The sequence below is a fragment of the Sceloporus undulatus genome, chromosome 7 (assembly GCF_019175285.1).
Source record: "Sceloporus undulatus isolate JIND9_A2432 ecotype Alabama chromosome 7, SceUnd_v1.1, whole genome shotgun sequence".
Lineage (NCBI taxonomy): Eukaryota > Metazoa > Chordata > Lepidosauria > Squamata > Phrynosomatidae > Sceloporus > Sceloporus undulatus.
In genome coordinates this window covers 1,012,755-1,039,472 of record NC_056528.1, presented here as the reverse complement: position 1 = coordinate 1,039,472, position 26,718 = coordinate 1,012,755, and the positions used below count along the sequence as shown (strand labels likewise).

Below are 26,718 nucleotides of genomic sequence, written 5' to 3'. Positions count from 1 at the left end.
GGGAAAGGAAGAGGAAGATGGAGGAAGAGCAAGGAAAGGAGGTAGAAGGAGGAAGAGGAGGGGAAAGGAAGAGAGGGAGGAACAGCAATAAAGGAGGATGAAGGAGGAAGAGGAGGGAAAAGCATGAAGGAGGAGGAAGATGAGGAAGAGGAAAGAAGAGGAGGAGGAGGAAGAGGAGGGGAAAGGAGGAAGAGGGAGGAAGAGAGGAAGGAAAGGTGCAGAAGAAGAGGAGGAGGAGAGGAAGAGGTAGAAGAAGGAAAAATAAGAAAAGGAAGAGAAAGGGAGAGAAGCAGAAGAAAGGGAAGAAAGGGGGGAGAATAGCAGGGGAAGAGGAGGGAGAGGAAGAAGGAAGAATAAGAGAAAGAAAAGGGACAGGAGGAGGAGCTGCAGCAGCAATTTGGAAGAGACATGGACCTAAGAGGAGGCTGGAAAGAGAAAGAGGAAGGAAGGAAGGAAGGAAGGAAGGAAGGAAAAAAAGATTCCAATGCCCCTTGGATATTTCAAGAACTGCCAATTTTTTAGAAGACGCACGTTCCAGGGAGGCGATACCTCAAACAGTGCATCGTACACAACCAACCAGACAACCGTCAACCGCAAAAATATCCATTAAAACAAGTGGTGTGATCATGGGAAAGCGATCAATGAAACCACAATCGGAGGAAGAGGAGAAGGAGGAGCTCAATGCTATGGCCTTGCAACCCTGCTTAGCAGAGCAACCATAATCGACCCACAATCTATGGCAGAAGAAAGACATGCCAGAAACTCACCCCCAGCACTGGAGGATGCCAAGGCCTTTTGGGGACTAGCTCTTTCAAAACATTTTAGTCCCAGAGAGAGAATTAACCAGCAACCATTTCCATTAACAAGGATAAAGACCAACGTAGGGAGTTGGGAGTTGGGTATGTTTAGCTGGAGAAGAGAAGGCTAAGAGGTGATATGATAGCCTTGCTTAAGTATTTAAGGGAAGTCACGTTGAGGATGGAGCAAGCTTGTTTTCTGCTGCTCCAGAGAATAAGACACAATGGAGCGATGGATGGAAGCTACAGAGATTCCAGCTCAACATTAGGAAGAACTTCCCGACAGTAATAGCTACTTGACAGAGGAATATAATGCCTCAGAGGGTGGTTGTGTCTCCTTCTTTGGAGGTTTTTAAGCAGAGGTTGGATGATGGGCATCTGTCCCTTGGTTGATGTCTTCCTGCATGGCAGAATGGGGTTCAACTGGATGACCCTTGAGGTCTCTTCCAACTCTATGGTTCTATTCTAGTCATTTTCACAATTGACTAGAAGACTTCCTAGTCAATTTTCATAGTTCGCTAGAAGAGCCTCTGCTGTGGAACAAAGTACAGTGGTACCCCGGGATACGAATTGATCGCGTTACGAAATTTCCGGGATACGAAAAAAATAGATAGGAAAAAACTGTTCCGGGTTACGATGTTTTTTTTGGGTTACGAATTTTTTTTTCGGTGCGAAATTCAAACCGCAAAGCGCGGCTAGCGGCTTTCCAGCGCTAGCCGCTAGCTTTTTCGGGTTGCGAAATTACTCGGGTTACGAACGGAGCCGCGGAACGAATTAATTTCGTAACCCGAGGGACTACTGTACATAGACCACAATAAGAGTATTTCAGCTAACAACAACATTACAACCACAAAGTACATAGACCATGAGAGAGAATTTCAGCTAACAACAGCATTACTGTAGGCCCTTGGTGTATCTGCTGGGATTTGGATCCAGGATCCCATATGGATACTAAAATTGGTGGATGCTCGGGTCCTGTTCAATACAATGGCAAAGTAAAATGGTGTCCCTTGTATATAATGGCAAAATCAAGCTTATACATTTTTCTGATGATGATGACGATGATGATGGGAATTGCAAAGGCTGGGGGCAGCCACCCAGAAGGCCCTGTCCCTTGTACTCACCAAATGGCTTTTGGAAATGGGTGGGATAGAGAAAAGAGCTTTTCCTATGATCTTAACATCCCAAGGAAGCTCTTAGGAGGAGATCTAGTCCATCACAGAGTTGGAAGAGACCACAAGGGCCATGAAGCCCAACCTTCTGCCATGCAAGAAAACACAATCACAGATGTGAATCGGAGAAGGGGAGCTCGCAGCCCAACGCCAAGAGGATCCTGTGTCATATTGAGAAGAGATTTATTCTCCTCTTTGCCTTTTGACCCATGTCATGTCGACTCTAGACAAGCCATCCCCATCCTGACAAGCGGAGAGAAGTTTCCGGGCCATTAATTTTTTACAGCCTGGAAGGCAGCCTTCAAGAGAGAGGGGGGCACCCCTTCAAATAGCATGTTTCTATTATTTAAAGTCCTTTTCCTCCTGTAAAAGCATGTCATTCATATATATATATATATATATATATATATATATATGCGCGCATGCATGCTCGCAGAACAATGCATTTAGCAGACAGCCAGGAAAGAGGGGATAAGAGGCAGAGAGAGTGAGAAGTTGAAGCAGTGGGTTAGAGACATGGAAAGGCTGGGGGCGAACATGCTTTTTGGAAAGCCAAAGGTTGGATCCTGCAAAGTCTGCAAAGCTTTGTGTGTGAGAAGGCACCCTCTGCTGGCAAAGGAAGGGATCCCAGCCAGGCATCTCCGAACTCTATAGTTTCTTTTAAATCATGGAAGCTTAAATGGTGAGAATGGTGATGTTTCGGAGAATGGCTGGAGAGAAAGAAGACCGCCAAGAAAACCTGTGTGAACTTTGCTAAGGACTTGGTGGAACTGAGGCTTGTCGGGTCAAACTTCTGGTTTAGGGTTGGGAATGACTTGAACCCTATAGTAGATTCGCTTTTGGGTCACCATAAGTTGGGAATGACTTGAACCCTGTGCTACATTCGCTCTAGGGTTGCCATAAGTTGGAAATGACTAGAACCCTATGCCAGATTTGCTTTAAGGTCATCATAAGTTGGGAATGACGTGAAGCCTATGACAGATTCACTTTAGGGTCACCATTGACCAGAACCCTATGCTAGATTCGCTTTAGGCTTGCCATAAGTTGGAAATGATTTGAAGCATTTGCTTTAGGGTCACCATTGACTTGAACCCTGTGATAGATTTACTTTAGGGTTGCCATAAGTTGGAAGTAACCTGAAGGTACACAACAGAAACAACCCACTCCCTTTGAAGCCAGTAGCAATCCTCACCAAAACTAGGAGGGAGATGTTTATATCCTAAAAGCACCCCTCCAGAGGTCACAAACCCAGTTTTATTTGCATTGTTTCCAGGTTCACAGCCAGCGAATGTGGAGGGCCCACTGTATGGAGAAAGGATAAACCATAGCAGAGAAGGTTGAGCCAACCATACATCTAGGTAGCTCAAGTCAGTGAGCCAATGCAGATGCTGTGAGAGAGGCCTTTGCACCGCTCTCAAAACCCAAACTCAAAACCTGCTCCTCTCTCCACCTTGGAACTGAAAAACAAGATCTGCAGACTATTGTATAATCTCCAAAGATAAATATTAATCTTTATCTAGGATGAAACTCGCTGAGAAAACCCCAAACATCTTAGGTTTGCCATAAATCAGAAGCAACTTGGAGGCACGCAGCAACAACAAAAAGAACAACAACATTTTCTTAAATGAAGAAGAGGCTTGTGCAACTCGAAAGCCTACCTCCTGCAATAGAAAACCCAAGGCCAGTTCACTCTTATTTTGAACCATGCAACCCTATTTTCTGGTTGCAAAGGTGTCCTCCTGTTTGGAGGAATCAGATTTTTAAATAAAGCAACCGCAATACTTCTTACTCCTCTCCTCCTGGCATCCCGAGAGCCATCGCCATCTGTTCCGAGATAAAACTACAAATGTTGAAGTCTTGAAGTCTTCCTCTCCTCTAAAGAGCCAAGGAAGTGAGCAGAGAAAACAGTTCTCCCTGGCTGCTCCTTCCGCCAGGTGTTCCACATTGTTCCTAATTATTGCTCATCCAAATGGCAGCTCACTCTGAAGAAGTGGGTTTGGAGGGACCAAAGCGCACCAGAAAGGAACCCATTATCCACAGGACAGGATGACCCAAGCCAGAGACAAAGGGGCTGAAGCAGGCCCAGGCACCAAGACTTCCAAAATGGGTTTCCAAACCCCAGTAACTCAGACACAGGCTATGAAGAGGGAAGACCACTTTCTTCACCCCATTAGACAGGCCTGCCTGGTCCCTTCCCCAAAAGGGGATGCAGGGCACCTCACACCCCCATTTCTTTACCCAACCCCCCCCCCCCAGGGACCTGGGTTTAAAACAGACATGCACATGTCATGCTCACTCATATATATGCTCCCCGCATACTGACTCTACAGACTAACATGGCTATATCTTTGAACGCATACATCATGTATTTCTTGGAAAGCAGGCCCACTTTGAAACCAATGCTAACACATCATCAACAACAACAACAATAATATAATTCCTATTATTATTATTATTATTTGCTGGGAGTGGAGGGATGCACAGTACAAGAAGGCCAAGGGAAGGAGGGAGAGAAGGAAGGAAGGAAGGAAGGAAGGAAGAGAGGGAAGAAGGAAGGAAAAAAGCAAGGGAGGGATGAAAGACAAAGAGAGGGGGAATGGAAGGAAGGAAGGAAGGAAGGAAGGAAGGAAGGAAGGAAGGAAGGAAGGAAGGACAAAGGGAAGGGAGGGGATAGGGAGGGAGAAATGAAAGATGAAAGAGGAAGGAAGGAAAAAGGGAGTGAGGGAGGAGGAAGGAGAGAATTAAGTTATGAAAGATGAAGGAAGGGAGGAGCACTGAAAATCTCTCGATGTTCTCATTGCTTCCTAATTTCATATTGTACTGCAACACCCCTCACCCTCTGAAATCCTCCTATCAAAGAGGCTGGGGGATTTCTGGAGACAATGGGCATTAGTGTCCATCACAGGAGGGGATGATAGGACTTGTAGTCCACTACAACTGGAAGGCTGCCTTGTGTAGGTTAGTCATATATATAGGTGGTGGTGGTTTTCAGATCAGCCTTTCCTTGCTTCCCTGCCCTTGCTATTTTTCCTCTGTACCCAAAGGGCCTAAAGAGGAAGGAAAGGGCAGGCGATGAACATGATTAAAGGAAGGAGAGATTCTGTATCGAAAAAGCTGGAGGTTGCAAGAGGCGGAGGGAACACATGTTGGCTCTTTGAGCGCCTCCTCCCAGATTTGTTGAATGCATTGGCCTACCCTTGGAAAACAAATGGAGGGAGGGCAAACTTTCCCCTTCTGTGCAAGGGATGCAAAAGCCTCCTGGGCCTGCCCTGGAGTAACCTCTGGGGAGGTTGAACCAATGGAGGCCCTCTGCGTCTGGGGTTATTTTGGTCCAAATTCAGTCACAAAGACACAAACACACAGAGCACAGCCAAAGGAGGCCGGGGATGCTGGGACCACATGTAGGAATCTGTTCATCCCTACACCAGAGCTGGGTACCATAAGAAGCAAGAGGGAACGCTTGCCGATCTGTCTTCCTGAGATGGGCCTCTGTTGGACTATGGCTCCCATCTTTTGTCTGGGGATGATGAGCATGGTGCTTCTACACAACACAGGGACTTGTGGAAGGGTCTATTGGATCACACATGGCATGAATGACAAAGCTGGGTCTCTCTCCCCTGCCATGACTAACATAACCTTCCTTCCTTCCTTCCTTCCTTCCTTCCTTCCTTCCTTCCATCCATCCTGCATCTCCACCTCTCCACCCCAAACCTCTTTGGTTGCCACATCTTGGCTTCTTGTAGCCCCTCCTTGTAGCTGCCTCCTGATCTGACCTCCGTCACTCTCACCTTGGGTTTAGTTCTGAACAACATTGAGGTGTTGTGTGGCTTTCCTTTTCCGTTCCAAAAGGGACAAAAGCAAGACACAACTGAAAGATGGTCTCCAGATTTCATCCTGGTTCAACAGGGCGGATGGTGGTTGGTGGAAGGTTTGAGGAGATCTGAATGAAAATGCTCAACTTCTTCCCACCATCACCACCACCTCCACCACCATCATCACCATAAGCACCCTCATCGTCATCATCCTCATCATCACCATCACCACCACCATCACCATCTTTATTATCATTATCACCATCACCATCCATCACCAACCTCATCATCATCATTATCATCATCATCATCTACACACACAACCAAACCAACAGGAGCATGCCAGCCTTTCTGATTTGTCCCTCTTTGGTACTGAGTTTCCTTCCGTCTCCTCCAGGCATTTATAGACAAAAAGGGAGATAATCCCTGGATTCCTAGGTCCTATCACACACCACACGGTCTCAGCCTAGAGGATAAGACTATCCATCATCCACTGAAGGAACGTCGAAAAACCAAGTAGGATGAACAGCCACCTTGGGTGCAGCTTAGTTTCATCTTCCCAGCAACTGGATGAGAAATTGTCCTTTTATGACTATATGACTGTGACCACCACATCCAGGAGAAGAGAAATAGAGGAAGAAGGAGCGACAGAAGAGAGATATGGAGAGAAAGGAAAGAGAGAGAGAGAGAGGGAACATGTCTTGGCACCCAAAGGTTGGCACGTCAAAGCAAAGACATCATCATTGTGACCATTCCTTCCTGTCTCCATTTGGCATGAAAAAATAACTCCACTGTTAAGAGGCAGAAAGGGAGAGATTGAAGGAAAGGTCCCTGTGTGAAGAAGCAGCAGAATAGAGGGGAGCCATCACCCCAAATGTACACACAAACACACACACAATTGACAAAAGCTGCCGCCACCGTGGGCACCAAAAGTTGGCAGGAGTTCAAGGCAACACCCAAGTCCCCCTCCTTCTCTCCCCTTGAACATGCCCAGAGATGAAGCACAGAGGGGCAATGTTTAAAATGTATACAGTATTATATTTTTTAAAGATGGGATGAGCATTTATTTATTTATTCCTCGGTTGTTTCAGAAAATATAAGCATGTACCAGTTGGCACTCCAGCGTGAGACTTGTACGGCTCCAGATCCAGGCTGGGTACCTAAAAGGAGAGGGTTTTGAAAAGCCAAAGCATCACCTTATTTCCTGCTCCTTGGCTTCTTCTGCACCTGACAGGTGTGTCATTGCACACAAATACACACATACACACACACACACACACAAATGGACTCACCCAGCACGGCATTGAAAAGTTTGCTGACTAGAAAGCAGAGAGGCAGCAGGCGTTTCATCGTTGGTGTCTTGGCCCTGGGAAGAGAAACTCCATCTGGTTCCCAAAAAGCCAGCAGCCAGCTTTACGCATCGCTCGGAGCTCCAGGCAGGGCTTCCAAGGGCGAGGAGGAAGAAGGCAACAACATGGGCAGAGATGGGGAAAGGGCCAGGGAGGAGAGGAGGGAGAGAAAGCATGGGGGGTGCCCAGCAGCAGTGGGCATCCTTGGAGCCAGGAGGAAGGGAAGGAGGGAGAGAAGGAAAGGCAGGCTGTGGAGAGGGAAGGATGCCCAGGCAGGAAGAGATAAATCAAAGGAGAACTGCCCAGTGGATGCTGGAAGTGGTACCCCAAGGATGCTGAGACCAGTCCCAAAGGATGCCGAGAGCAGTGCAGGAAGGATGCCGAGAGTGGTACCCAAAGGATGCTGAGACCAGTCTCCCACGGATGCTGTGAGCAGTGCCCAAAGGATGCCGAGACCAAAAGATGCTGTGTGAGGTACCCAAAGGATGCTGAGAGCGGTCCCCCAAAAGATGCTGTGAATGGTACCCAAAGGATCCTGTGAGTGGCACCTGAAGAATGCTGAGTCCAGTCTCCAAAAGATGCTGTGAGTGGTAATTGAAGTCCTAAAAAGGATGTTGAGACTGGTACCCAAAGGATGCTGAGACCAGTCCTCAAATGATACTGTTAGTGGTACCCAAAATATGCTGAGATCAGTCCCCGAAGGATGCTGTGAGTGGTCCAGACAGAAAGGATCTTGCAAGTGGTACCAAAAGGATGCTCCGGGTAGCACTCCAAGGATGCCCTTGTCCTCCAGCCCTCGCCTCCCTCCTCCTTTGGACCAGCCAGGCGAACAGCTGGAGTTTGGAAGGCAGCCGTCAACTCATCCTCCTGTCCTCTTCCTCCTCCTCCTCCTCCTCCTCCTCCTCCTCCTCCTCCTCCTCCTCCTCCTCCTCCTCCTCCTCCTCTTCCTCCTCTTGGCTTTGTTTCTTCCTCCTCTTCCTCTCTCTCTCCCCCTTCTCTCGCCCCTTGTGCTGGTGTCTGTATTATACAGACTTCTCTTTAATCCACCCTCGGCTCCTCTGCTCTCCTCCTTTAAGCCGGATTTATTGCAGCAAGAGAGAGAGATAGAGAGAAAGAGAGGAGAGAGGCAAAACCAGTTCCTCTCCTCTGCTCCAGCTCCCTTCCTCATGCAACACACACACACATACACACACACACATACACACACAGAGAGGATTGCTTTTAGTGGCTTAACCCTTCATCGACCAAACTAGAGAGATGCTAGCATCTGAGACAGTAGAGACAGTGAACATGAGGAGGAGAAGGAGGAAACCAGGGAATCCTGGCTTCTCTTTCTCCTTCTTTCAGGGTCTCCATAAGTCAGAAAAAACTTGAAGGCACAACACAACCACAACAAAGTGACCCATGTCCTGGAAGAAATTCCAAATAGAGTGACAAAACATCAGAATGAGATAGGGTCACAACAGCACAGTTACAAAAAGGGACAGTGCCATTGTGAACAAGTCATATCACCATCTGATGTTACCTTACTGAGGTCTAGATCTTGGATGGAAGAGGAATCATGGATGGTCCAAAACCTGGTAGACTGAAATTAAGATGATGACGACAACAACAACAACAACAACGATGATGACGACGACGACAATGATAATGACGACAACCACACAACAACAATGTATCACAATTGCAAAAATGGATACTACTTGGAATGGACCACTTTGTCTGATGATACCTCATCAATTCCTAGATACTTGGGAAGAATCCAGATCATTGATGGTCAAAATGTCCACTGATGGTCGAAACTGAAGCCTCTGCCAGCTGTGGGTGCCAGTCAGAGTTGGCACTACTGATGTGCCACAAAGGGCCTGACAAGAAAAGAAATTCCACCTCTCCATTAGGAAGAGCTTCCTGGCAGTAAGGGATGTCTGACAGTAGAAGATGCTCCCTTAGAGAATGGTGGAGTCTCCTTCTTTGGAGGTCTTTAAACATCTGTCACAGGGAAGGCTTTGGTGGTGTCTTCTTGCATGGTAGAATGGGGTTGAACTGAACTACTGATCTATCTATCCAACGATATGATTCTATGACACATAGAACCCAGGTTCATTGCCCAGCAGCTATCCAGGTAGGGCTAGAAAGGAATACAGCCCGAAACTCCAGTTAGTTATTGCTACCAGTCAGAGTTGGTCATAGTGGACTGGACGAAACAAGGGTCAGAGTCCATCTATGCCAGCTTTCTGTTTTGTTATCTCTGTGTCACCAATGCTGCTCCCCATATGAGGCACTTGGTCCCTGGTGCAGGAGTGGTTTGACTCCAGGATCTTCTCCGTTGATCCACCCTGATGGAACCTGATGGGTTCTTGAGTGATCTACAAGACGTTGTTGGCACTCTTTAGGAAGTTCTCCTATCATTATGGTGTGATGGGCAACAGTGGTCCTCTGGGTGCTAGTGAACTGCATTTCCATTGGATCAGTCCTCATCAATGAAGGAGCAAAGCCGATAGACCTGCACTGAATCAGTGTTGATGGTGCACCATTGAACACCATTGACCTGGTTGTGTTAGCCTGGAATATCAGTATGCCAAGGGATCTTCTAGCACCTTTAAGACTAACTGTGTGAAAGATGTTGGCAGCATAAGCTTTCATGGACTGAGTCTACTCCATCATTTTCTTAGGCAGACCAGCTGTAGTCCCTCTTCCTGCCACTATTTCAGTGCCGCTGTTGAGCAGAAAATCTCAGGTCAGTCTTCAAGCTGAGTCAGAATCATAAACTCATGGAGTTGGAAGGATCCCCTGGAGGTCATCACATCCAACCCCTCGCTCCATGCAATGATTCCCAAACTTTGATCCTCCAGTTGTTTTGGACTTCAGCTCCCAGAATTCCTGACCATTGGCCAAGGTGGCTGGGGCTTCTGGGAGCTGAGGTTCAAAATACTTGGAGGGCCAAAGTTTGGGAACTCTTGAGCTAGCATCCTCAGCAGCAGGTACCTGTCCAGGTTCTTTCGGAAGACATCAGAGAAAGAGACCCCTTGGTCATTGGTAGCTGATATAGAATACAAGACAATTTTTGGGTGTAAAAGTCAACATTTGGGGGGCAGAAAGCAATGCATTTTGCACCAAAGACACTAACCCTAATTGTGCCATAATCTAACGATCTATCATCTATCGATCAATCAATCGATCTATAGCCAGGGGTAGCTGTGCTGGCCATGTAGCAAAGTACAATAACATCCAAAATCCACAAAACAGTGATACCTCTATTGGGCGAACCAAAATGCATAAAACACATGTTGCAAGAAGACACATTTTTCACTACTTAAAAAACGTCCCCAGATCTCAAAATCAATCCAAACCTGTGCAAAATCTCTTGTAACTCCATGGAGAAAACATTTGAGATCTTTCTTTACGGCGTGTGAGAATGAATGAATGGAAGATGGACCTCTGTGCCTTGAGCACACCTTCCTTCCTTGTGGCCTTCGCTCCTTGAAACCAAAAGCCGTTCTGGAGGAAGAAGAAAGAGAAGAAGAAGAAGAAATACCTAAATGAGGTTCAAGATCAACTTCACTTGTGGTTGTGCATTATACGACGTTTTAAAAGCCTGCAAACACAACAACAAGGGAATGACCCACAAACCATCTCAGGGTTGGAAAGAGGAGAGGAGGGGGGAATCAATTAGTACTCAGGCTTCTTCACACATGACATTATTTTCCCTCCTTGGCCTTGTTTTGTTTATCCTCCAGTAAAAGCATCACCGCACACTCTGGAGGAAGGAGGCAAAGGCCATCGCAGTAATGAGACTCCTGTTTATGGGGCTGGAGATAGGAAAAGGCCCTGATGGGAGCCCTTCCATCAAGACAATGCTCTCCCCGCGGCCGGAGATGCAAGTTTTGGCATCGAGGCCGCATCTGCGGAGCTGTGGGAATGGCAATGAGCATAATAATGCTCCTAATTAACTCAAGGTTCATTCTGTGGCGAGTTGGGTTTTGTTAGGAAAACAAGGAGAGCCTTCGGCTGCAAGATGGGAAGAAGCAGAGACTGGGACTTTGTGGGTTTGCTGCAGTCATTGTTGCGTGCCTTCAAGTCATGTCTGACTTAGGAAAGTACTGTGGTAGGGTTTTCCTTGTTGTTGTTGTGTGCCACCAGGTTATTTCCAACTTATGGTGACCCTATCATGGGGTTTCCTTGGCAAGGAGGGTTTGCCATGGCCATCCTATGAGGCTGAGAGGGTGCGACTTGCCCAAAGTCAACCCATGGGAATCGAACCATGCTCTCCAGAGTCCAATGCTCAACCCACTAGGACATGCTGGCTCTTTAGGTTTTTCCTAGCAAGGTTTATTCAGAGGGGGGTTACCATTGCGTTCCTCTAAGGTTCACCTGCTTCTTTTCATGGAAGCTTAGGGGACTTTTTCACACGGAGGAATGTATTGCTGTCCCGAAAGAAGAAGAAAACGGGGGGCAATCCAAAAATGCAAGAAATTACATAGTAGTTTATCGCACGCACAAAGGAACACGGCGGCCGTTCAAAAGGGAAAGCTGTGTGAATGCGAATGAACTCATTGCATGAGTACATCCCCATCAGCTTCTTTCGAATAAGCATGTTTGCGCATGCGCAGGAAGGACAGGGTCCCATGGCCGACAGTAATCCCATGAAGATGCATTTCATGCTAACGCAAATGCAAACTGACTGCGAATTCACAGTGGGAAAGGATTTAAAATGTGATGTTTTTCCAAATTCAGCTATTCCTGGGACGTCCCACGGTTGCGTTTGGACTGCCTTCCGTTTGCATACGACGTCGTTTGGAAATCTATTGCGAAATTATGTGAAATACCTTGAATGACTGCTCAGATTAGCCTTTGGTTAACCATCCAGTTTTCCCCGTGTGATAGAAGTCCATAGAGTTGGAAGAGACCCAAGGGCCAGCTAGTCCATCTTCTTGCCATGCAGGAATACACAAGGAAAGCATTCCTTGGAGAGACAGGTAAGAAATCTCTTCCTCCTCTCTCTTCTTCCTCCTCTCCTCCTCCTCCTCCTCTTCCTCCGTTTCCTCTTCTTCCTCTTCCTCCTCTTCTTCTCCTCTTCCTCCTCATCCTTCCTTTCCTCTTCCCGTCTTTCATTTTTCCCTGCCTAGATATAGCACCTTGCATTCTTCCCTATTGAAATTCAGTCATTTTTTGGCCCAGCTCTCCAACCTGCCAAGGTCACTTTGAATTCCCATCTTGTCCTCTGGAGCATTAGTGACTCCCTCCCCGTTTGGTGTCATCTGCAAATGTGATAAGCAAGTAGTAGATAAATTAAACTTTCTCTCCCTCCCTCCTTCTCTCTCTTTTCTTTTCAGCCAGGGGATAAAGTAGAAAGAGGCAGCAAACCAGCCCAAACCCAACAAGACGGAACGAAAGCCAGCCTTCTCCTCCTCTCTCAGCCTGGCACCAAAGACCGTCTCCTTCTGCGGCGCGAAATGGGATGCTCCCTTACACTGTTTTGTGTCTGCTGAGCTTTGGAAATGTTATTAACGGTGATAAAAAATTACCCAGCTCTGTCTAAGCATTGTCTCCGGTGTCCCGCGGCACTGGTTTTGCAAATTGGCAGGTATTTAAATTCCACCTACTCCATCTTTGCCAGCTCTGTTGCATGCGGGGCGGTTTTCTGAATTTGTTAGGGGTAACAGGAGAAGGAAGGGGAGGATTTTATTATTGTTGTTGTTGTTGTTATTTTTTAAAAAGACAAGCATAAGCGTACCTTTGGATATAACTCAGGAAAGTTGCATGAGTTGCCCAGGAGCTGAACTCTAGTCGGAGTAAAAATAAAATCTACTTTTAGGAAAGCCAATGCTGCAGAGTGTTGAATTACAAACAATTCATCTACTAGCAACTAGTTGCTGGTAGTTTAGGAGTGAGCTACTGTTTAGAAGCAAGTAACTAAATTCCACAGTGTAGTTACTGGGATCATGGGTCATCATCATCACCATCTTTCCTCCAATTGCTTCCAAGGTGAATGCATGGAGGATCTTTCCTCCAATTGCTTGCAAGAGGATGCCTGGAGGATCTCTTCTCTATCGCTTGCAAGGAGGATGTATGGAGGATCCTTTGTTCATCATTTGCAAGGAGGATCTTTCCTCCAATTTGTTGCAAGGAGGATGCATCCAGGATCTTTCCTCCAATTGCTTCCAAGGAGGATGCATGGAGGATCTTTCCTCCATCGCTTGCAAGTTCATTTGGCAAAGAAGGCCTCAGCGGCAGACAATGAAGAAGGAGACTCTCCTGTAAGCCTGAAAAGGGGGGAGTTGAAGGACCGCCAACCCGCCATGGCCCCCCTCCACTTGGCTTTGGCACTGACTCAGCCTCCAAGACGTTAAAAGCAGCGAAGGAAGGCTCCTCGCCCTCCGAAAGTCATGCTGTCCTTTAAAAGGATGCTAATGCGCCAGCTTGCTTGGGAATGTGCGGCGTTATTAATGCTTTTATGATTTCAGAGGGGGGAAATCTGGCTGATAAACAAGTCTTTTTTAGATCATTATTTAAGCTCTGATGACACACATTATAAACAGAGAGAGCGAGACAGAGAGAGTGAAGAAGGGATGAAAAAACAATCTCTCTCACAGACAAATACAGGGAAGGAAACCACTAAAATGGCTCTCTTGGAGAGATCAGTGGAAGAGTTCAAGACTTGGCTACGAAACAGGCCCACTTTGGTTCGGTTAGAAGTCGGAGCGTAAGAGAAGACCATATTAAAGGTTGCTTTCCTCCAAGGGTCAACCACTTTGCAAATGGTTCGATTCAGCCGAAGAAGCCAAGACAGCCCTGAGTTTGCAAGGCCTAGGGAGGGATTTTCCGCAGTGTTCAAGAGATGGTTGGAAAACAGGTTTCTCAGAGTCAAGAAACCCTATCGAGGAAGATCAACACATGGCTAAGAAGAGGAATAGTCTCTACTTGCATTGAGATCCCTCCAAACCAAGAAGGTCAAAGGCTTGGCAACCAGGCCCTATGGGGACCAATGTTGAAGATATGGAGCTTGGAGGAGATAAGATGGAGATGCAACCACAAGCTAAATGTAAGTCAATGGTCAACAACAACAAGAGTACAGTGTCCATATCAACAGACGTAGTAGCACCATTTTATTCTGCTTTGGCCCGGCCTTTGGTCACTTCTGGGCACCACCGTTCAAGAAGGAGATAGACAAGCTGGAACATGTCCAGAGAAGGGTGACCAAGATGGTTGAAGCTTTGGAAGCCAAGCATTGAGAGGAACATCTGAGGGAGCTGGGATGTTTCACTTGGAGAAGATAAGACCAAGAAGTTGTATGATGCCCCATCTTTAAATCTGGAGGGATGCCATACAGAAGGCGGAGTGAGCTTGTTTTCTGCTCCTCCCGAAACTAGGACATGAACCAATGGATTCAAATTACCCAAAAAATGAGATTCCACCTAAACATTAGGAAGAACCTTTTTGGTTGTAAGAGTTGTTTAACGGTGGAAAAGATTATCTCGTGGGGTGATGGACTCTCATTTTTTGGAGACCTTTCAACAGGTTGGATATCCATCTTTCAGGAGTCATGCCTTTCTTAATGGTGGGGGTTGGATTAGATAACCCTAACAATATTATGTTTTTATGATTCTAAGATCCTAATTACATTAACAAACAATTAATATTCTGCATTTTTTTCTCTCTGAGGACTTTTTCACATGGAGGAAGGTATCATCGTCCCGAAAGAAGAAGAAATCCAGGGGGGCAATCCGAAAATGCAAGAAATTACATGCACAAATGAATGCAGCATCCATCCGAAAGAGAAAGCAGTGTGAATGCGAATGAACTCATCGCATGAGTATGTACCCATAGGCTTCTTGTTTCGAATTAGCGTCTTTGCACATGCGCGGGGAAGATGGGATCCCATGGCCGACAGTAATCCCACGGCTGAAATGGAGATGCATTTCATACTAATGCAAATGCGAATTGACTGCGAATTTGCAGTGGGAAAGGATTTATACAGTGGACCCTTGTTATCCGCTAGGGTTTGGTTCCAAGATCCCCCGTGGATAACAAAATCCATGTATGCTCAAGTCCCATTAATATAATGACATAGCAAAATGGCGTCCCTTATAAAAATGGAAAATCAAGGTTTGACATTTGAAATTTATACCTTTTTTGGACATTTTCAAACCGTGGATGCTTGAATCTGGGTATAAAAAATCAGTGTATAGTAAGGGCCAACCTTCCAATTGATAAAGTCCTGAACGTATGACGTTTTTCCACTGGAGAATACAATCTCTCCATTGTTTCCAAACCGAGACAATAAAAACCTTCCGTCTGTTTACTACTCTTTTGACGGCTTCTATTTTTCACTTTGCCTTTTTTTAAAAACAAAAAAATCCGATTCCTATTTTCCCGGCTGACAAAAACCTAAAAATGGAGACGCGCTTTAAGTACCTTCAGGTGCAGCCGCTTGCCGTTCTGTCTCTCTCGCTCCGACGCTGGATGTATATGTAATTATTGTTACGCCAAAACTTAGGTATTTATACTTTTAAATTTTTATAAATATACCAAACGGCGCCGTCACGTTCGGCGCTAAAAAGTTATGCATAATACATCCGGCGTTCCTCAAGTAATTTTTGGTTTTAATAAGAAAGTAAGCCTTGCATATATTTCCCTTCTTTTATTCCCCTCCTGCAAATTACTTTTCTTCTTTCTCGGTCTGGACGGGAGAGAGAGAAATCCGGTCCCTGACCGCCATTGTTCAATTTCTATTCAAAGCATGTGTTGCGCCATTAAACTCTGGCTCTCGCTAACAGAGGGTAGCCCTTGCCTTATTTTCCTAAGCAAGGGCTTGAACCCAAGACCTTTGGGTTAATAGTCGGATGCTCTCATGATTGAGCTCCCAGGCAGGCTTTTCGCCACATGGAGCGATACCTCTTAGCAACCGGGATGGAAAAAAACAGGATTTGCAAATCCAAGAGAAGAGATTCCTTTTATAGAATCATAGAATCATATAATTGAAAGGGTCTCATGGGTCATCCAGTCTGGCCCCATTCTGCCATGCAGGAAGTCCCAACCAAAGCACTCCTCTGTAGCAGATGACCATCCACCCTCTGTTGCAAAAACCTCCAAAGAAGGAGATGCCAACATCCGCCGACGGAGTGTGCTCCACTGTCAAACAGCTCTTACTCTCAAGACGTTCTTCCTAATGTTGAGGTGGAATCTCTTCCCTTGTCATTTGCATCCATTGCTCCATTGTGTCCTCTTCTTTGGAGCACCAGAAAACAAGCTTGCTCCATCCTCAACATGACATCCCTTCAAGCACTTAAACAGGGCTATCATATATAATCTCTTAACCATCTCTTACTCTCAGGACATTCTTCCTAATGTTTTGGTGGAACCTCTTTTCCTGGAGCTTCCATCCGTTGCTCCATTGTGCCCTATTCTCTGGAGCAGCTCTTCTGCAAAAGGTTGTCCTCTAGAAGGTCTTCCAACAGACTGTCCATCTAAAAGAGGACACTTGACCATCGTAAAACCTTTCTTGGGAACGGTCCCTTTTTTGGACCGCAAGTACTTGGCTGGATTCTGGGAACTGTAGTTCCAAAGTAACTTTCCCAAGATGTACGAGACGTCGAAGGCTTGGTGGGTTGCTACCAGCTTTTGCCCCATGATGAAGATTAAGGCAAGGAAGGGTGAAGTGGCCTCCAAACCTTCCAGACATACCCTCCCTCCCTCCCTCCTTCCTTCCCTCCCCCTCCCAGAATCCCCCGCACTAATTAGAGGCATAATAAAGTAGCAAGGAATACAATTTCCTCATTAGCCAGAGAGAGATTCCCAGCTAACATGACTGATAGACATCTACAAGAAAATTAACTTCAGCACCAGGGCTCTGTAATCAAGATTAATGAGGAAAATGGAGAGAGAGAGGGAACCGTCTGCCGTTCTCCTTTGCTCCTTTCCGTCTCCTTCCTTCCCACATGTCCTTCACGGGGAATTGCGCAGCGCTCCAAAAGAAGCTAAGTTCACAGAAACATCAGTCGCGAGGGACCCCAAGGGCCATAGAGTCTGACCCTCTTCTATGTTGGGATCCATAACTCAAGCGCTCTTGAGAGAAGGCTATCCAACCTCTCTTTGGAGACCTCCAAAGATGAAGACCCACCTCCCTCTCTGCTGGGAATCCTCCCGAAAACCTGGGTGGTTTCCATTTGCATTTGCTGAGTCTTGATTTTGTTTTTTTCAGGACTGGCAGCCAAACCTTGTTCACTTTCATGGCTTCTTCTTACCTGTTGGAGTTGTCCAGGTGTTTGTGGATTTCAATGGCTTCCCTGTGCAACCTGATCCGATAATGGTTGGCATGGTCCAGAATTTCAGGGTTTTCAAATAGCATTTTATGCCCAGGATGGTGTTCCAGCCAGTAAGGTATCCCTGGTTTTTGTTTTCTTTTGTGGATTTGGGATGTTCTTGGACTTGCTTAAGGATGTCTGCTCCTTGGCTTCCAGACATTATGATTCTCCGGTTCTCCCTTCTGTAATTCCAATCCACAAAAGTTAAGAGAAAAGAGGTTCTGCCAAAATATTTAGAAGGACTTCCTGATGGCAAAAGTTGTTAGACAGATTCAAAAGGTGGTGGACTTTCCATCTCTGGAGGTCTAGAAACAAAAAATTGGAGGGGCTTTTTCCAAGTGTGTTTTAGCTGCGCCTTCCTACATAGCAGAGGGTTGGACTACATAGTTTTTGGGAGGACCTTCACATTCTCCGCTTCTATGATTCTTCCCCTCTTTGCCCACTTTCCGAGTCATCCTCCCTTGGGATTTGTTTCAGGCCGTATCACATTCTTTATCTCCATATATATATATATGGAGGGATCAAAATAAGGGCCCCGAGCAGGTAGCAATCTTCAAAACACAGAATGTTATTGCAACATAAAACGCACATTTATAGCGGCGCCGTAAAAAAATAAAATAATGCTTATAAAAGGGATTTGAAAGATATACTTTATCGGCAGCAGCGCATCTTTAAAATATACGGCTAAAAAAGAAAGCTTTGCTTATGTCTGGATGCTTAAAGGGAGGTCAGTCAGGAGGAGAAGGTAGATCCTCCTCAGAGGGCCACCTGTCGAGCGCATAAGTCTGGAACCAGGTAGATGCCAAAGCCACAGATGTGGGCAAAACGTCAGGAATAATGTCTTCCAGAACATAGCCGCATCGCGCGAAAAGCCCACAAAAAGCTATGGATGCTGGCTGTGAAAGCCTTCGACTTCACATCATGCAAGCTTTTGAAGCTCCCTGCCTTTTGTGCATTTTGGTTGGCCAATTAAAGGCATCTGTTGTTTTGTGGATTTGGGGTGTTATTGGACTTTGCTCCGGGGACAACATGGCTACCTATGGATATGGTTCCTTATCAAGTGTTATCGAAGAATGATCTCATTTGCTTTCTTACTGTTTCTGGAGGAGACGGAAGGACACTGAGTCAGCTTGGGCATCGGGGTTGGTAAGGATGGAGATTTGGGATAATGAGCTAAAGATAAACCCAAATTTAATGCTAATGGAGAGTTGTCTGTGGTTAATTACCCCCTGAGAGCTCCCTCTTCAATCACGGAAAGTGACTTTGTCAAGACCAGGGTTGGCAATGGAGGAAGGATGAAGGACTACTTACATTCAGATGTCTTCACTTCCACAGAGTTCATTTGCTCAGTAGTAAAGTTTGATTCCCTGGCTGCAGTCCCTGTTCCTATCAATGTTTAGGTATGAGAACTCCGTCACAATCTCTATTTCCTCATTGTCCAGGATGAATTAAAAAAGAACTAGAAAAGATCCTAAAATGCAAAGATATACAATTGCGCAGAAGCATACAAGCCATCGTGTTCGCCATCACCATGTACAGATGTGAGAGCTGGGCAGTTAAGAAAGAAGATAGGAAGAGTCAATTCATTCAAGATGCGGCGCTGGAGGAGAGTGCTGAGGATGCTATGGATGGCCAAAAGGACAAAGAAATGGGTCCTAGAGAAGATCAACCCTGAAATCTCCCTGGAAGCCAAGATGATAAAGTTGAGGTTGTCATACTTTGGCCACATCATGAGAAGGCATGACTTATTGGGAAAAAGCAATAATGCCATCTCCATGCCCACATTTTCATGGGTCTTTTCAACCCCTCTGTAAAGAGGAGAAGGTTTCGTGTTGGACTTTCTACTCACTTTTGCAAAAGGGGAAGCTGTTAGACACTAGGGAATCTCCTTCTCCATTCCTGTTTCCCTGTTGCAATCTGGGGCTATCTAATCGTTCGCTCTCGCCAAATTATCCCTCATTGGTGACAGTGTGAAATATGACTTTTCCTCACAGTTGCTGGCACGGCGGATACGTTCGCCAGGCTGCGTTATGCATTGATTATATTATATGCAAAAGGGGGACATTAGCAAAGCGTCCAGGCAGAGATTTCCATCTCGCGAGTGTCAGCATATTTTAAAAACTAGTTGAAGGAGAAGGATCAGAGCTGGAGTCTTCCAGGTTCAGTCTCTCTTTCGTTTGGCTTCCAGTAAGTCTTTGTATTTATGGCTGCTAAGAAATAAACAGGACATCGAAAATCCCGCAATAGCAGTTTCTCTGAGATATGTGGCATGCATATATCTCACCAAACTACACATCCCAGGATTCTGTGGGATGGAGCCATGGCCATTAAAGTGGTGTAAACTGTGTTACTTCTACAGTGTAGATGCACCCTGAATGAAGATAAACTGCAGAATCAAGACTCCATCCTTATAGTTCAACAGCAACCTTATACAGTACTTACTGGGTGCTGCTACACAATGCACAAAGCATGATGTACAACTGCAATGCACAATCCCCACCGGACAACGGCAGTGCAAAGCATAGGATGCACAACTACAATGTGCAAGATACCCCAGATCTACAACTGTACAATAAATAATAATCTCCAGTGTTGCAACCCAATCTGGTCATTTGCTTTTATGGAAACTACTTGTATCTTTTACGCAGCCTTTCTATTTTATATGCTTTGAAGTTGTATGCAACCTTCCTGTTTTATATGGTTTTAAGTCATAGCATGTCTATTGACCATAAATAATGATTGAATTGAGGGGGGGGAAATGTGCAATTTCCAAATGCAAGACATGGAGGAACACTGTCTGGTGCGATTCTGCTTCAGCTATCATCAGCCAAATGTTTCCATTGCACAATGGCACCTTTTTGGCCCTGCATGCATAGTGCGACGTATGCATTTGCACATCCCCAGATGTGAGATTGTGAGTCAATTGTGAGTCAATTCCTGTCTTATCCCGGGACAACCATTGCCCCTGTTTCTTCTGCAACATTGGACCCTAGTGGGTTAAACCTTTCCATCCGTCTTCTCCCCAGACTTCCCTTCCCCTGAGGACGGCTCCAATTTGGAAGTATTTAGGAACCTCCTAAATATGTAAATCCTTCAAAGGCGGAATGGTATTTACAGGCCTTTTTTTAAAAAGGAGCTGGTGGAAACTGGGACAGAGAGAGAGAAAGAGAGAGAAAGAGACCCCTCCTTTGCTCCCTTCCCTGCTGTTTCCAGACTTCATCTTCTTCTACCTCCTTTTGTCCTCCGGCGTTCTCCTCTCCTCTTACCTAGCTGGAAACAAGCGCTGCGTATTAGCGATAAGGAATGGAGCTGATTCTTTCTTTTTTTCCTGGGAAAGAAAAAAGAGGGATAGAGACTCCATTGACAGACGCAGGTGATTCGGGGGAGCTGCTGCATTTCTATTCACTCCCTTCTCTCTGATCTCCTCTTTCATCACCTCCTGCGTAATAGTTATTTCTCTCCATGCATCTAATGGATCCTACACATATCTCCCTTCCTTTTTCAGCCCCAGCGGAGCCAAAAACGGGAACCTCGGCGGCAGGAGTTAGCAAACCGCCCACTTGCAAGCAAAAATTGGGGAAAGATAATTAAACGCAAGGGATTGTTGGAAGACGGAGAAATGGCGAGTTTTGCCCTGCCACGATTGCCATCCTTTCCTTTACATTGAGAAACTTTGGCCCACCCCATGATTTGGACTATACTCCCCACAATCTCATGTTGATGGGAGCTGTAGGCCAAAATCACCTGAGGCTGCATGAATCATAGAAGCCAAGAGTTGGAAGGATCATCCAACCTCCCATCATACAGGAATCCACAACTCAAGCCCACCTGAAAGATGCTGATCCAACCTTTATCTAAGGATCTCCTAAGAAGGAGAGTCCACCATCTTCCAAGGCGGTCTGTATTCCATGTCAAACAGCTCAAGACGTTCTTCTCAATGTTTAAGTGGAATCTCATTTCACGTAACACCGACCCATCAGTTTGTGTCCCAGTCTCCAAAGCAGCAACAAACAAGATGGCTCCATCTTCTACATGACAGCCATTCAAATACACTTGTCCCTCCATATCCGCTAGGGTTAGGGACACAAGACCCCCATGAATATGGGAAAACCGCAAATAACAAAAGCACCATGTTGTTACTGGAGAGGAAACCTCTCTAGGAATCTCTAGGTCCTCCAGGGCAACTCTGTGGTCAACATCCAACAGACACTGACCACAGAACTGCCCTGGAGGAGATACAAAGGCCTAGTAGAGTATTCTCTCTAGAAATCTCTAGGTCTTTTAATGCAACTTTTAGTTAAAGTTGACCATAGAGTTGTACTGAAGCTACAAATGCCTAGTAGAGTATTCTCTGTAGGAATCTCTAGATCCTCCAGTGCAACTCTGTAGTCAACTCTACTAGGCCTTTGTAGCTCCTCCAGCGCAGTTCTATGGCCAGTGCCTGTCGGACGTTGGCCACAGAGTTTCCCTGGAGGACCTAGAGATTCCTAGAGAGGTGTCCTCTCTGGTAAAAACAGTGTTTTTGTTATTTGTGGTTTTTCCATATTCACATGTTTTCCATAACCCTAGCGAATATGGAGGGACAAGTGTATACAGAAGATACGTAAGAAAGCAAATAAATAAACCTTTGGCCAAGGAAGGAAAGGAATAAGCCCTGGTTGATAAAAGCAAAACCTTTGAGCAAGGTGAAATAGCTCTCTTGCAAATAATTTGGGGTTTTTTAGCTCCCAAACCAAGAGGGGAGGATTTGCAATGATTTGCAAACCGCCGGAAGAGAGTATTGTTTTTCCTCCTTTAACTTGGCATTGCATTACATCTGCATCACGTTTCGCTTCCAAAAAAGACTGTTCCCACCGGTTGAAACGTCATCCGTCGAAATACCACCATCCACTTCGCTCAAAAACGCGTCTCCTTGGGGATTTGGATGCATAAAGTGGGAGGTGCGGGTTGTGGGAGGAAGATGGAGATATGTATTTTTAACAAGTAGCGAGAAAGGGAGGGGAAAGAAATAATAATAATAAAAGAGGAGAAGAGGAGTATCGGTATAAATAGACCGGTGACATCCAGGGGGGAGCTATAAATAAACAGGGGGGAGAGAATGAGATTGCAAGAGAGAAAGAGAGGGATAGAAGTTAAGATGTTTTCTATGGCTTTGGGGCTGGATTGTAGAGGTGCAGCATTTTGCATCGCAACCCATTTTACGTCCTTTACTTGGACTCCACCACGGAAATGAAGAGCGATAGAAGAAGAACTTACTGGAGGAGGAAGGAGTTGCCTCGCCAGATTGGAGGATCTGCTAAAAATAAGTCACTGTGTGCATCCTCTGGGCCAAGCGTCATCGAGGGTTGTGTGCGCGGAGAGGAAAACGTGCACCACAACTTACCCACGCCGTTGCTTATAAAATGAGCAATGCGTGCACCACATGCACATGCACATGGTAAGAAATGTTGCTTCAAAGTTCTGCAAGGAGTGGAAATGGACCACCCGACTGCTGGAATCACACAAAGACGCACGCACGCAACAAACAGGGCTTCCAATGGATTTCTCCCATCCCTTGAATTGGTTTCAAAGTGGTTTCGAGGCAATTGCGGACAGCAGGCCAATAGACCCTCTGCTCTCCTCCATGGTCTTCCCTATGCTTCCCCTAAGAGCTGTTGATCCATAGGATGGACTGCCTTGAAGGGTGATGGACACTCCATCTTTGGAGGTCTTCAAACAGAGGTCGGGTGGACATCTTTCAGGAGTGCTTTAGTTGAGTATTCCTGCATGGCTTAAGAGGGTTGAACTAGATGGTCCTTGAGGTCCCTTCCAACATTTAAACTTCCAGCAATATGATCCTCTGGTTCTACATTTCGGACTTCTTGAGAGCACCAAGTTAGAAGAAGGCAAAGTAGTTAGTACTAAGCCTGAAGATCTGGTCCAGCTCAAAGCAGCTTCCCGCCTTCCTCCCCATTTTAAATAAATAAATAATAATAAAATTTTTATTTATACCCCGCCCTTCCAAAAGATCAGGGCGGCTTACAACATATAAAACATAATACATTCAATACAATAAAAGATTAAAAGCATACAATTACATCCACATAAAAATACAATAAAAAGCCCCATAGCCCAACCTCTTGGCCACGGAAGAGGAGGGAGGCCCACAGGATATTTAGTCGGGGAATGCCTGTTGGAATAGGAAGGTTTTTAAAAGTCCTTCCTAAATTGGGCCAGGGTGGTAGATGAGCGGAGCTCAGTGGGCAGCGTATTCCAAAGGGCTGGGGCAGCTGTGGAAAATGTCCTCCGCGTGGTGGAGGCTAACCTTGCCCCAGGCACCTTCAGTAACTGCCGCCCAGACGTTCTGAGGGTGCAAGGCGGAATGTACGGAGAGAGGCGGTCCTTTAGGTATCCTGGGCCCAAGCCATTTAGGGCTTTATAGGTAATAACCAACGCCTTATATTGAGCTCGGAAGCGAATGGGCAGCCAATGGAGATCTTTTAGTACTGGTGTTATATGGCTGGTCCAGCACAATATACCCAGGACAATTTATTTGCACTTATTGGTATTGAACTTTATTTTATCCACTCACAATAAAAGGACGGAATACATTAGCAGTATCAATGGATCATATTCTAAAGTGTTAAGAGATTAAAAATAGTAGGGATGGAGGATTGGGGGGGGGGGGGTTGGGAGGCAGATAGGATGGAATATTTATTTTCATTGCAAATTGGAATGAATCATCTCTCGAAAGCAAGCGCCGGGAGAGAAGATAGATCTTCCAGTAACAGAATCACAAACAAAATAATCAATAATGCCTATATCTTTGGGATGGTAGGAGCCGCCGTTTCAGATAGGAGCTGGAACATAATAAAGGCTGTGTAGAAGTGAGTGCATACAAAGCTTGCATCAACATCATCATCATCATCATCATCATCATCATCATCTTAGGGTTTGAGCAAAAATTTCTATCGATGCATCCAGACCAATGACCCTACATTAAGCATCCAAACCAGTTGTAACAGGTTCATTTACAAGCCAGGGTCAAAATGGTGGTCCTCCATATCTCACAATGCTTCTGGGTTTTCCTATCTTCTCCAAAGCTCATTTTGTTGCAAAAGATGGAGCTCTCAGTTTAGGGTTTGAGCAACGCTTTCTATCTATGAATCCAGATCAATGTTCATACGAACATTTCAAAGCGCCTGAACCAACTGCAACAGGTTCATTTCAATCCAAAGTCAAAGTGGTGGTCCTCAATTTTGGAAACCCCAAATCCTTTGCATCCCCATTAGATACAAGTGTTATCATGTTCCTGATGGAAGGCTCACAACATTGAAGGGTGACATGTCCCTCATCCCTCTTTCTTCTAATGGAGATACTTTTGGGTGGCATCTCCATCACTCCATTACTTTGGCAACTTCTACCAAGAGGACCTGAGTTTGGAAAGTGGGACGATCCATATTTTGGTTGATCTCGGGGTGTTTTGACAGATCAAGAAACGCGGAGAGGAGGCGGCTGTAGCCGCGTTCTCATTCTTTCTATCTTCCTTCCCTTTCTTGTTCCGTATCCCTCCGTATTTATGACTTGTCTGGCTGTACATTGTGTTCGGTGTTTCCTTCTGATGTTTTACCAGTTGTTTTAATTTTCGCCGAGCCCTTTTGAAATATGCATGGGGGAAACGGCACAGAAATGTCTCCTTTGCATCCATACCTGAATTAGAAAAAAACATGATATGAATAACTTCCAACTCCAGGACTGTATCTTTTGGAGAGACGCATTCTTCTGAAGAACACGGTTTCTCAATGGCTTCTGCAGGTGGTCCTGTCCTATTTAAAGCAAGGAAATGCCTGGCAAGGAAAAGCCAGCCCAGTCCTAAGGTTTACATGGGACTGGAAAGAGAAATGTGGTCTGGATAATCCAAGGTTCAAAGGGGGAAAAGCTCTCCTGAGCAGAATCCAAAGCAAAGAGAGGTCCAAAGGGTACAGCCTGATTCCCAGTACCTTTTAAACCGGATCACAAATTGGTTTGAACTGGTTCAAATGACCCTGGTTCCCACTTGAACCAAATCGCTGAAACGATTCGGAGAGGGGACCTGCATCTTTTTGACGCTGATTTTTTTCCATGTCTTTTTGGATAAATTGATTCAGCGCAACTGTGTGAACCAGATGTGGATCAGAATCGATTTAAATTTGTCCTTCGGCCGGCTGGAGAGGGTCCATTTTGAATCGATTCATCCGTCAATGTGAACCACATGTGGGTTATTTTTGCAGGGGAAAAATGCAATTGGGGCAAATGTAGTGTGATTTGGATCGCAAACCGATTTACAGTGGACCCTCACCTTACACGGGGAATCCATTCTGGACACACACACACCCCGCGTAAGGCGAATTTCGCCTATGCTTGAGCCCCATTCACTTGAATGGGGCTCATGCGCGCGGTGGCACGGCGGTGCAGCAGTGCACGCGCCACCCCTTGTGCCCCGCATGCTCCCGCACAGCATGAACATGTAAGCTCAAAGCCGCGTATAACATGTGCGCACTGTATTTGTAAGTGGGAATGAGGCCCTGTACTGCCTCCTGCAAAGACCAGAGTTGTTCAAAGCCTCTCCTTCCTCCATCGAATCTCCTTGCAAATCCTCCCTCCATCAAAACATAGAAATAGCAAAAGCAAGAGTGGAAGGAGGAGTAAATTATATCAACAGGAATGAGTTGGGGGAGAAATGGAGTTAAATCCACAGGCTGCTTTCCACCCACCCAGCCCTTTCCTCTACTGCACCTGCAGTGACTAGAATAAATCCAATGCGGTGATTGAAACAGTATTAAATATTCCAAGGGACTAATGCTAGGGCTCAGCATGAGAGGGATCAACCTCTCGCAATTGTTTCCATAAGGGAACCAGAACTCTGTGGCTCTCGGTGAGCAGAGGAGAGTTTGTCACAGCAGACGCATTGCCAAAAATACATAAATAATATCATTTAAAAGGGTGGGTCTTGGGTTGGGGACTAGGAACGTCCTATCAATAAATCGGCCATTTTGAACGCATAGCGGTGAGTCCCTTACCACGAGGAAGGCGGTATATTAAGAACCACAGCGACCCACATTGGATTGATTCGGATCTCGCAGTCGCCATTTAGGAAATGGAGGTGCTTCCATTTTGATCTGGAACGGTGGCGAATGAGAACTTCAGACTGGATTTAAATGCCATGGAGAGATCCGCTGCCGTAAAACATATCAAGAACGGCAAATTGGTTTTGAATCGGTTTGCAGATGCGAATCCCTCCATGCAAAAAATGCAAGCGTGACTGA

At 45.8% G+C, this 26,718-nt stretch overlaps 1 protein-coding gene across 4 annotated transcripts in view; it reads right to left on the bottom strand.

Annotated features, from left to right (window-relative positions):
• Positions 1–26,718, bottom strand: part of IGSF21 (immunoglobin superfamily member 21) — a 208,016-nt gene that overhangs the window by 118,334 nt on the left and 62,964 nt on the right. Inside the window, exon 1 of one of the 4 annotated variants that reach the window (XM_042478476.1) lies at positions 10,481–10,553. The exons of 2 other annotated variants lie outside the window; for them this stretch is intronic. In XM_042478476.1, the coding sequence (XP_042334410.1) occupies positions 10,481–10,517 (37 nt within the window). In that variant the 5' untranslated portion in view covers positions 10,518–10,553. Of the gene's footprint in view, positions 1–7,073; positions 7,166–10,480; positions 10,554–26,718 lie in introns of those variants that run through there. One more of the 4 variants, XM_042478475.1, reaches the window with a different exon arrangement.